This window comes from Polyergus mexicanus, unplaced genomic scaffold, assembly GCF_030449975.1.
Source record: "Polyergus mexicanus isolate NDT 795.1 unplaced genomic scaffold, iyPolMexi1.0 SCAF_4, whole genome shotgun sequence".
Classification (NCBI taxonomy): domain Eukaryota; kingdom Metazoa; phylum Arthropoda; class Insecta; order Hymenoptera; family Formicidae; genus Polyergus; species Polyergus mexicanus.
Window position 1 is genome coordinate 6,166,597 of NW_027223324.1, and position 12,603 is coordinate 6,179,199.

Sequence of the window (12,603 nt, forward strand, 5' to 3'; positions counted from 1 at the left end):
TTGTTTCCTTTTTCATATAAAATATTATTTTTCTGTATATTTTTTTTTTGTTAACATAATAAAAAAATTAGTTTTTATATTTCAAAAAAAAAATTTTTTTTTGGGGTGGGAAAGCGATTTCAATGAATTTAATGAGACTCGCGGCAAATTATCATCAAACTCGACATGATTCGGATAATTTTCAATTATAGATTCAAAAAAAATATATATATATATATATATATATATATATATATATATATATATATATAGCCAATTGGAATGCAAGCTATATTTAAAATAATAATAGTTAATTCAAATCTATCTAAAAAGTTAAAAATAATGAAAAATCAATTTGCAGTAATCAAAATATAAAAATATTAAATATCTTCGTAAGAAAACAAAATTTTGAAAGAAAAGCAAGGCTTGTTTTTTTTCCTCATTAAAAAAATCCATTTTTTTTTTTTTTTAATTGAAAAGAAGATAGTTGGGAAAAACGTGTTTTTTTTCTCATTATTTTTTAAAAATTATATTATTATTTTTCTTTATATATTTTTTTTATTAACATAAAAAAAAACTAAAGTTCTTATATTTTTAATTGATTCTTTTCAAAAGTAGTTTTAACGGATTAATAAGACTCTTTTGCGGCAAATTGTACATCAAACTCGACATGATTCGGATAATTTTCAATTAAATGGTTATAATTCAAAACTATCATTTAAAAAGTTAAAAATAATGAAAAATCAATTTACAGTAATCAAAATATAAAGACATTAAATATCTGAAAAACGCTGAAGAGGCTTATTTTCTTTTTATTTACATCTCTTTTTCACGTCTTCACTTTTCAGCCGCTCTATCCTAAAATGACGGGAACAAGGAATGCGAACCGGAAGAGACCGAATGATGAGAACATTCGACGGCTCGTAATTTTACACTTTTCACAAAATCTATCAAATTTTCTTAACTTTTTTTTTATAAATTGCTGGAAAAGGCATTTTAGATCTTTCGTAAATATGCCAGTAAAAATAATTTCTAGAGAAAAGGCGAGGAAAAATCGACGCTGTAAAGAATGCGAGCGGCAATTACAAATCTTAAATGAGAAAAGATCTCTAGTAAAAGATATTCTATCTCTTAATCGTCGTAAAAATTCAGATCGCGTCTACATATCTTTATCTTTTTGATTCAATATAATTTATTCGATAAAACAAAGTCTCTTATAATACAATTACGGCCTTTCTTGCGAACGATGATGAATATTAAAAGAGACGTCGGAAAAGCGATCACGCGTGAATGTGCTAAAATAAATATTTCTTTATAGCGAAGCTTATATTTTTGCCTCTCTTCACACAATCACAACTAATGTATGTATATACACGCAACTAATGATCCAAAGACAGTTTCATTACTTGGCTCACACTCGTCGCATCTTTTTTTGTTAAATTATTTATTTTTATATTTAATTTGTGTATTTATATGTATACAGGTGTGTTTGTATATATAATATACATATATATGTATATATAATCATCTCAATTATTATATAAACTATTAAAATTATAATACAGCCAGAGAGGACTTAATGTAATAATCATTATAGACATTGGCTGTAAGCTAGCCATTCCGCTCGGCTTATCATCAAGATATACTCGTGCACACGGCTGGGTACAGCTATACACCCGATAACGTCGATAACCGCGAATGAAACAGCCTATGTGCTTATAAATAAGGAGGATATACAATAAGTTTCATCAATTAACCATGTGTGTATGTACTGACAGCATACATACTTCATACATACATATCGTACATACATAGATGCATACGCAAATCGTTCGCTATAAATCAGTCACGCGTGCTTATAGGTGTGTGAGTATTTCTATGCTATAGCATATCTTTCGAAAAGAAGCGATCAGAAATTCAGCTCGAGATCTGATTTCGGTTCATTTAATCGGGTACAGCAGCACTTAGGAGCCTTTGCACAATTCAAGTATCTCATGTCTTTTTCGTTCTACTTCCATAATATATATATATATATATATATATGACACTGCAACGCATTACAGTTCAATAAAATACTCTGTCTATCTAGCGAGCTCAAAGTTTGCACGAGCATGTGTAATGGCGTGGCTTTTGCAATAACAACAATGGCCAGACTTGGAAGCATCATGGTTATCGATTTATATTTATATTACATAAAATATCAGCAATCAGATTATCGCTGCGTTTGTGTATTCGAAATCATTGAATAAATCTTCGAATGTACAATATCTATATTCATCCTTAATTCGGACAGTACTGTCGATATTTTCATATTTCTGTTTCGAATACTTCAGATACATACTGCATCAAACGAGAAATATGCAGCGAGGGAAATATTATGATATAATTACAGGCATACTCTCTCTAATATATATATATATCAAAATTAAATTGGAGAGGTTTTTGATACTTATCTTTTGTTTATTTTCATAAAAACGAGTTGAAAAATGAAAATATTATTGCATCTTGATTTACACCAATGTATATCGAATACAAACTCAATTTTATTCCTCGCTGTGCATTTCTAAATATTCTGTTTCAGCAGTGGACCAAAGGATGAAATATACAAAATTTTCATCTACATATAGTAGCATGACGAATTTCAATAAAACATAAGGATTAATTTCTGGAAAATTAGATTCATCTATATTAGTTTAAAAATAAATCGAAAATACTAGATATATTATAAAAGTGGAACATTGAGCTTAATTACCCCCCGGATAATGGTGATAGTACTTCTTTCTCTACGATCGTAATATTGCTATCTCAGTTTTAGGCTGATGTAGTAAAATATTCGCTTAGTTTTATCGATGCTCGCTTCAGCATCAATTCGTCATTAATTCGTACATACAGCTGATTTATGCAAAATTTAAATATGCAATATAGTTGAATTGAAAAATTTAAGAGTACCTATTTACATTAATTTTGCAAAATCTTGAAATAAAATAATAACATACAAATGCATATTAAACAAGGATTGGATTAAATGCGCCTAATTGTATTCGGAAAGAAAAAAAACAAAAGAATGCTGCACAGAGGAAGAGAGAAAGATAGGGAAGAATCAAAGAAAAACAAAAGTGATGTGATATGCAACTATATGCAAACTGCATTATACATATCAGAGTGCTAGCAACTTTGGAAGAATTAATCTCGCTATACCATATCCTATAACAATCCCATTATTATGTCAACGTTATTTTATAAGCATTCAAGTCTTCACCACAAGCGGTCGCGCGACTTGTATAAACTCGACTATCGTCACTTGAATGATCCAAAACTTGTTTGCACTGCATATACGTGTGACGAATCTCGTATTATATAATCAAATATAATTTATATAATTAACTAAAATATGTTGGGACATCGTGACCAATCACCTCTGCTCTTACAATCCCAATATTCGCCATTATAAACGTAACAACGGCTATCTGTGTACGGATCCTGTTTCTTCTTGAACCACAACGGTTCGTACGCCTCATAAGGTAAACCTGCGAAAAACAAATAGTTTCCAAGTGAACACAAAGACTCAGTATTTTTGCAATCTGATAACATATATAAACCTACCTTGTGTGGCAGCTTTTTCGGCCTCGTGCTCGCGTGCTCGTCTGGACGCTCTTTGTTTTTCTTCTAAACGCAATTTCTCGGCATTAGCTTCGTCCCACCGTCCATCTTCCATTAATCGCTGATCGGGCCTCAGCCGAGAATCCGTCGGAGCTACACCCTCTTCCGGTTCGTTCAATTGACAGGCTAATTCCGTGAATGAATAATATTTCTCACAGTCATCACTGTAAAATTAAATTAAAACGTTGAAATATCTATCTCATATGTATTAAAAATGTTACTATGGTAAATATATAATAAAAAACTTTCTCTCGATTGATCTTTTTTGAAACAAAAATTTAGGTATTGAAATGATTTTTGTTACATTATGAAAAAATATTTGTTCTTAATTTTATTATTACAACCTTAGCAGGTGTTGAATCGCTGTGCTTAAATAAAATTATATATATCAAAAGAAAATAAAAGACAGAAAATGAAAAAAAATGCGAGAAAAGCGATATTTTTTCAACCGAGTTTCAGTTTCCACATATCATAACTATTAGAGTTGTATACTTACGTGGGCATACGTCGTTTCCACGCCAATATGTAGGGACCTGTCTTGTAGACTGGATTATCAGGTGTACCAGACGAACTGATTACTGGAGCAATTTCTATTTTCGCATCCCATGTGCCTTGTACTACCCACTTGACTTCCTTGTTAGAATTCATTACTATTCCCTTCACTTTACGCTGACTGTCTCGCGAAAAATATGAGTACGGTATGTACTTCAAATGGCACTTGATACCATCCTTATGATTTACAATATCCATATCACCGCTCTGATCAACCCACAACTTCCCAACTATAATATTATGTACTGTAGTTGTAACTTTACGCCATGTATAATGCTGTTCCCCATTGTTGAATTCCAAATGAGCAGTACCCAAAGGAATCACCTGATTGCAAAAATCGATGATTTAAATGGCTGTATTCAAAAAACACAATAGTTACACAATTATTGAATAATGGTCTGTGCAGACCTGTATATGTAACTAACATATATTTCTGAATTATTATATGCATTTTCTAAAAGCCAATCACTCAACACTATTTTTAATGTAGCTAATATGCGTTTGCATATCAATATTGAGATGATGTCAAAATCGTGTATATATCTATTATATTATATAACTACATAAGACATTAGAGCTTGGGGATCTAAAATTTAGTCACCTGAGTCACATTATTACAGAAAATCAATAAACTTGTAAATTTTATTATATTGAGCAAAACATACATCAATAAAAGAACAAAAATCTTTCTCTTCAATGTTTTTGTTGATGAAAAATAATCAAAAATTTTGCAAAATATTTTTCCAAACATAATATACACAAAGAATATTTATATCGTAACTCATTTATATATAATTTGATAAATTAGTTTGTATAATGTTATGTTAATATATTATTCAATAATAAATAATTTATCTTATATTACACGCTTATATCAAATATATTTTGATATTTGTGTACTGTAAACTTGAAAAAATATCTTATGTCAGAAAAGATAAATACTGCGCTATATATTTTACAATAAATAAAATATTGTACCTGCAGATATTTTCCACGAAACTTGGAGGCCATTGTAAACTCTTGCCAACATCGCCATTTCTTTCCTTCGCAATGTTGAGCCAGCATAGGTGGATGATGAGATACTTGTTCTGAAATTGCCCGCCATCCGAGGTCATCTGTACGATCACACTCAAAAGTTTCACCCAAAAGAGGATTGAAAGGTTTTCCCGTTCTAGTAGCGGTTGTAGAGTAACTAGATATAGTGAACGCAGCTACATAAGCCATCTGTTCATAGCTATCTGTACATTCCGCAGCCCTATTTAAAAGAATGTTTCATCATGCACACAATTTTCATATTTTTTCATTAGAAATATAAAAATATAATATAAAAAAATATACCTATCAAGAATATCTGCATATTCATAGTCTTCTGTCAGCCGTTGAAGCATACTAAGTGGTTCGGAGAAATTAACTGGCATAGGAATTTTTGACAAATCTTTGCCAATACAGTTTTTCATGATACTCCATAGATTCAAGGGATAATTTGGTTTATCAGGTACCTTAATCCTTCGCTTCCTTTTGGAAATAGTGGTCACCCTGGTGCCGCTACTGCCATTGTTGGCTTGCCAAATCTATAGCGTAGAAAAAGAAAAGAAGAAAAGAAGAAGAAGAAGAAAACGTGTTCACATCCTGTTTCGTACATATTTAAAATGGTGAAAAAAAAAATTAAACTCGCTTACATTGTCCAGGTCGTCTGTGGTCTTGACGGGTGAGGGAGTCTGTGCTGCTGTAGAATCGGTCACAATGAGAAACGACTCTGCGCCAGTGGAATCGGAAACAGGCAAAGGTGTCGGATCCCCTTCTGAACTGGAGCCATCGTCGCTACCCTGAGAATCGGTGCGGTCTCTCGTATGTGAGATCGAATTACTCGTGGCGACTCCAGATATGCTTAGAGTGAAAGTATCTGACTCTTGCGCATCATAAAACTCAGCATTATCCTCCTCATCCTCCGACGGTGATGTCGTAATTGCGGGATCTATAAAGTCAAAATTTATCCATTTGTCACACATGGAAATATTCAAATGGAGGGGAAGACGAAAGCGGAATAACTGAACGCAGAGCGAGACCACAGAGGTCATCTAATCGTTCCCAGAGTTTAGATAAGCGTTAAGATAAAGAATACGGTTAATCATTATCGCACGTGAGGACATCGATAAGATTGTAGGGAGTGTGTAAATTATAGCATGACACGTGTTAATGATCTCACCCAGTCGTTCGTGCTTTACTCAATCGAGATCTTATCAGTAATAAATGATCGATAAATTAATTTGAAACTCTCGTCTGCCCTCATTTTAATAAAGTCTCCTTTCTTAATTTAAACCGAATCGACCGTACCGTGCGTTTGGACTTCACAAAATCAGGGATCCGCGACATTTGATTAAAACTAATGAGAAAATCGCGGTTATGGATCATAAAAAGCTACTTTATACACACATTACATATATTCCCTTTAGCTGCACTTTTTTTGTAACTTCTCTCTCTCTCTCTCTCTCTCGGATACACACACGCGCGCGCGCGCGCGCGCGTGTGTGTGTACATATATTACATTGTTTTCAAGTATAGAAAGTGTAACAATGTACAGATAAAAAGAACAGGAGAGAGAGAGAGAGAGAGAGAGAGAGAGAGAGAGAGAGAGAGAGAGAGAGAGAGAGATGGAATACAGTCTGACACATGCTGTCATACGATTGTGCACGATCAATTTTGACAAGAGCAATGCAGATTCTGCCACTTTTACGAACACTTAACGAGACTGACGAGAATAATTGAATGAGACACCAATGACGAAACGCACCACTTTTAGACTCGTCCGATTATTATATGTGTTTTGACAACTTCGTCCAATTCTGTCTTTCTTCAGTCACATTTAGGAAGACGGGGTGGGGGGTGGGGGTGGGGGGGTGATTCCGAATTCCGGAAATCAAGTTTACGGGAGAAAACCCGTATCGAATACCAAGGGCCGCCTGAGTAAACGTCAAAATCGGAAGAAGCCCGAGAACACTGTGTATATAGTATATAGGCGCGAATATACGCTTTTTTGCCTATACACACACACACACACACACACACACACACACAGAGATTTATATGCTGCAACGGTAGAGAGTACGTGGTACACCATGGATGACATAAGCCGCGCGATAACGTGTTGCATCGGTGTGTATCACTCCAAAGCCATCTAGCGCGAGGTACGAGTAAATAAATTAAGGCGCCGGAATTTGAAAATATTTCATTTCCCTAACACATTTTATAAACGACAAAATTCACATCACCCACGGATAATATGAATTTTGTGCAAAATTCAAAAATACTTATTCATCGAAGAATTTTAAGCATATTTTATTTCGAAAGAATATTTATTTTTGAAATTCAATTGACGAAATATATTTAATATTATGAAAATATTTTTTGTGATAATGACGAGAGATATGCTATCGACTTGATTTTGATATTTACCATATACCGCGCGTCGTGCGGTATTAATATTTATAAATAAAATTTTAATAAAATAGGGGAGTTTTGTCGCACACTTTTTAAAGAGTCTTAAGCTATCAGTTAAACAATAAAAAAATATTAAGAAGTATCGAAAAATATATATAATGAATGTGCTACAAAGCGAAGAATTTAGATGTAAGATTATTTACGTGAAGGTCTGTGGCCTCCTGAAAGCGTCGCTGAAGGAATCGCGTGTTGTGCCGCTTCCTCCAAATGAGAATGTTGCCTAGCTAGCTGTTCGACCATCTTCTCTATCCGCACCTTTTGGTCGCGCTCATGCTGCAGCAATTTCTTCCATTTAGGCTCCTGTTGCTGGGCTAGTTGCAAGTAATCGTTGCTCGTCTGTAACAAGTATACAATCTAATTTCAGCGAGGCTCTCATGTTAGATTACATCATTTCAAATCATATCAGTAGAGATGCCATTGTCAAGGACAACCTTGTAAACAGAATTTAAGATGATTCTAATTGACGTGAAAATTAAACTTTGCACTGTGTGCGAATTTTGTACTGAACTGAGTTTCCATCTGATCTTTGAACATGTTAATCAAACAAATTGCTAAACGCATTAATCATAGGAATGAATTACTAAATATATCACAATAAATACAATTTTTCCTCTTCTTCTCCTTACACTGTCTTAAAAATGAATCATTCGCTCGGTCATATAATCTGTCATATCTCATTGCAATAAGATTTATAAAATATCCAAAAATACATCATGAATTCTGAAATTTTTATTTAATTTTTATTTTTGTTAAGTTCTATAAAAGTATCATGAACAATTCTTACATTATTCGATTCTATAATCTAAAAAACTTTTAACATTTGCTCAATAAATTTTAATCTGTACATCTTCAATTGCACATAACATATAAAAATAACATTCGTATTTTCTATATAACTATATATGTTTTTTCAAATATGTTACAATCTGTTTTGAATATGTACCTTAGACTTTTTTTGAGACTTTATCTGAGAATTTATTAAAGATTGTATATATTATACTTGAATCTTATACTTGTTGTATTAAAAAATTATTGCAATCAAAACCACAATTAATACTGACATTTTGTAAAAAAGAAACAAAAATTCAGAGAATATAAAGTGGATTTTTAAATTGTAAAACTCAAACAGTATAAGACTTATTGGTATTCTACTTTTTCTTTCTCGCAAGATTTTTAAATAAATTCATAACGTTAGACACGGTAACGTTTCTTGTGTATTTTTCAATATATTTAAATTTATAAAACAGATTTTTTATTGAAACTTACACTGATCATAGCATTCGCCGCAATCCGGAAAAGCGTAGCTCGTTCGCTGACGGTCTTAAATTTCGCCGCCAATTCAGGGGACGGAGTGTCTAACGTTTCCAAATCGGATAAAGCTCGCTGAAGCGCAGATCCCTGCTTGAATATTAAGTCGTTGCACGCATGCAAATCGTCCAATCGTCGCGTTAGATCCTTAATCACAGACGCAGTTTCTACGTTTTGATTGTCGTTATCTTGATACTCCTCTTCCTCTTCTGCTAAAAGAAATTTCACATAAAATACCAAAGTTTGATGAAAGTAGATGAAAAGGATAGATAATATAATAGTTTTATAAATGTAGTATATAGACACAGTGTCTCGTATCGATATTATAATAGAATATTCTTTATAACATCGGAATGTTCGTACGTTAGATATGATTCGGATTGAAAAATTTCAAAAATTAATATTAACTATTTAATTTAAACTGAAATGTATAAATTATATGTATATATGGTATAGGGTGTTCTGGATCATGTCAATGAAACTTCAGTCTTATAGGAAACTGAATTTGAAACAAAAAAGTTCCTATAATTATAGGTCAGAAAACGCTTAAAAAGTTATAGTTAATAAACTTCGAAAAATCACGTTTTTTTGATGATTTTTCGAAATAACTTTAAAACTTTTCATTTATTTGAAACAAAGTAACGAAATAAATCTGATGGGTAATCAAATAACAAACTAAATTGCAACAATTTCATTTAATTCTTATAAGACGTTCAAAAGAAAATAAGCTCAAAACAACTGAAATAGAACTTTGAAAAAAATAGGAACTTGAAAAAAACCATCTTTCGATGGTCTTTGCGTAACATTACATTCATAGTGCAAACATTGCAAATGCAAACATAAAAATGTTCTTATTAAATTTTGATCATAACTAATTACTTACAGAAATTTTATTAGCTATAACTTTTTAACGGAACATTTCCGGATCTATGTTTATAGGATCTTGTTTGTTCTAGATTCAATTTCTTATAAGACCCTGAAGTCTCATTGACCTGACCTGAAACATCCTGTATACAGAATGGGGCATTTAAAGTATTACAAGCTATTATCTCTGAAAGTATATATATATACAGGGTGTCCGACAAGTAAGTAACCAAATGAAAGGTGGAGGTAGATTGGGTCAAACTGAAACGAAAAGTCCTGTACCATTTTTTTCTATAACGCTTAATAAAGGAGTTATTACTGAGTAAAGTCTAGCCCATCAGCGCCGACTTTTAGCCAGACGCACATCAGTGAGCTGCTCGATTGATAGTATGCGTCGCCGTCGCCGTAGCGACGGAGCGCTCACACACACTATGAGGCGCGCGGCTAAAGGTCGACGCTGATTGGACAGATTTAATCAATAATAACTCCTTTATTAAGCATTATAAAAAAAAAAAAAAAAAAAAAAAAAAAATGGTTCATGACTTTTCAACTCAGTTTGACCCAATCTATCTCCATCTTTGGTTTGGTCACTTACTTGTCGGACACCCTGTATATATTATTAATTATTTTTCTTATATCAATTGATTTGTCTTATTATTCTGTATATAAAAATATTATAATAAAATTATCGAAAATAAATTACGAGAAATTTTATTTTTTATATGAAAATATGTCAGATTAAAATAGAAAATAATTCGAAAAATACTTAATAAGAAAATATTTTATTATAGTATTTTGAAAAGCTCTCGAGATAAGCTACAAGAATATGCAATAAAAAATGAGGGGATTTTCATTTAAGAAATTAAAAATGACCTTCAAATGACTATCCAAGGTCAAATCAATGGCACCTTTTTATGTCCCCCTTCAAGTCGAATAACTTTTGTCTGAAAAATTGTCTGAAACATTTTTTGCTATAATGTGTACTTTCAGGGACAATAGCTTGTAATACTTTAAATGCCTCATCCTGCAAATATTTATATTTTTCGGAGATTTTCATATCTTAGATATTTTACAAATTAATCGTGTGGAAAAGATATGTTAAAAATACATTAAACGACGTACAAATAATAATGACTAAATACAAATACAAACCAGATTCCATTGCTTGGATAGCTTTGGCTTTTGCCAGCTCGAGGGCTGTAACCCATTGCTGTCTCTCTACCTCGGTTGACGCCTTGATGTGGAAGGTTTGCGTGCCACCGTTGCTGACGACAAAGGTACAGGCGTCCACTGTATGTATTAAGGCCCCGTGTAAGGAAATCGTGCCGCGGCAGGTGTGGGACATCTCCGCGGGATTTCTAAAACAAGAAAGATGGAGACAGTCTCGAGTACTCACATGCCTTTAGAATTGCCTCGCAATATTGCCGAATGACACAGAAAAAGACAGACGTGAGTTTGCAATTGTAGACTAGATTGCCGATGTTTCCTTCGATCATGAAGAAGCGACTTCTCTTGACAAAAAATTGACAAGTCAATTTAATAATTAATTGTCTGCGTTCATCTGTGACACCGTATCTGATTCGCCGAGAAAATAGGGAAAAGAGGAACAGAGCAAAGGGACGATTGGGCAAATCAGAATGTATGAGTTTATTAGCGTAATCGCCGAGAATACACTCGTTAAAAGCGATCCCACTACCGTCCCGTAACGATTCGGCTCCTGTCCACGTTTACATAAATAAACATTTTAAGTTCGAATAGTCCAACAAATCCGTAGGAGTTATTCCGTCGTACAAAACAACAATCTAAAGAACGAAGTAGGAGCTCTCAATCGGATCATGCACGTGAGGTCACTCGGGTTAATCAAACAGGCAACAATCACGACTCTGCATGGAAAAAGGAAACAAGTCATGCTGATACAATTGAAATAATTGTCAAATTTTTTCCAGGTATTCTTTATACAACTTAAGGATGAAAATAAAATTTAATTATAAATCTAAAAATATTTTTTCTTTTTGAATTATAAATAATTATGAGATAGTAATTATAAAATATTCTTTCTTTTTGGATTATAAATAATAATTATAAATTTTCATCGACGACGGGGAATTTTGCAAGGAACATACTTAGCAAAGTTAGAAATATAATCCCTCACAGCACCGAACATTTCAGTAAGATTATAGGGAGATTACAAACTTACACATTTTAATGATCATGTTACTGGTATATACCACTAATCTTACAATAAGACTTTACTTTATAATATTGTCGGAAGATTAATGGAATCTTATTTCAATATTTCAGCAACCTTACGCGCTAACATTTCACTTTTCGCGTATGCTGAAAATGTTACAAAACTATGAAATCGTTTAATATTAATAAATGAATTTGATATGCACGTTTTCATATATCCAAAATTATTATTTATTTAATATTTCATGAGAAATGTTACTGCGCGCAATATTCCAAAAACTTTACGAAAAAATAGTATTCAGCCGCTAGTTCGTTTGTTTATCGCTGTGCGACGCGCGATGCGTCCATTTGAATTTCAGTCATGAGAAGTATATAAAGCTTGCAAAGAGCAACTGGCAAAAGATTAAAAATATAATTATTTTTATCAGTTCAACATTATACTGATACAATCCCAATATAGGGAATTCAGATATTGGATTGATTGTTTCTTAGATCGGGCAGATAAATGTCTGAAAAAGTTTAAATCATCTATATTAAAAAAAAATATATTTT

General features: G+C 32.6%; 1 protein-coding gene across 2 annotated transcripts in view; it reads right to left on the reverse strand.

Annotated features, from left to right (window-relative positions):
- Nucleotides 1–1,154: 1,154 nt before the first annotated feature.
- Osbp (oxysterol binding protein) overlaps nt 1,155–12,603 on the reverse strand; it is a 17,629-nt gene continuing 6,180 nt past the window's right edge. The window contains exons 3-11 of one of the 2 annotated variants that reach the window (XM_070293749.1): nt 11,014–11,219; nt 8,956–9,206; nt 7,833–8,025; nt 5,871–6,166; nt 5,530–5,762; nt 5,170–5,446; nt 4,136–4,515; nt 3,583–3,803; nt 1,155–3,506 (exon numbers count right to left, since the gene is read on the reverse strand). In XM_070293749.1, the coding sequence (XP_070149850.1) occupies nt 3,364–3,506; nt 3,583–3,803; nt 4,136–4,515; nt 5,170–5,446; nt 5,530–5,762; nt 5,871–6,166; nt 7,833–8,025; nt 8,956–9,206; nt 11,014–11,219 (2,200 nt within the window). In that variant the 3' untranslated portion in view covers nt 1,155–3,363. The remainder of the gene's footprint in view (nt 3,507–3,582; nt 3,804–4,135; nt 4,516–5,169; nt 5,447–5,529; nt 5,763–5,870; nt 6,167–7,832; nt 8,026–8,955; nt 9,207–11,013; nt 11,220–12,603) is intronic. The other variant, XM_070293750.1, reaches the window with a different exon arrangement.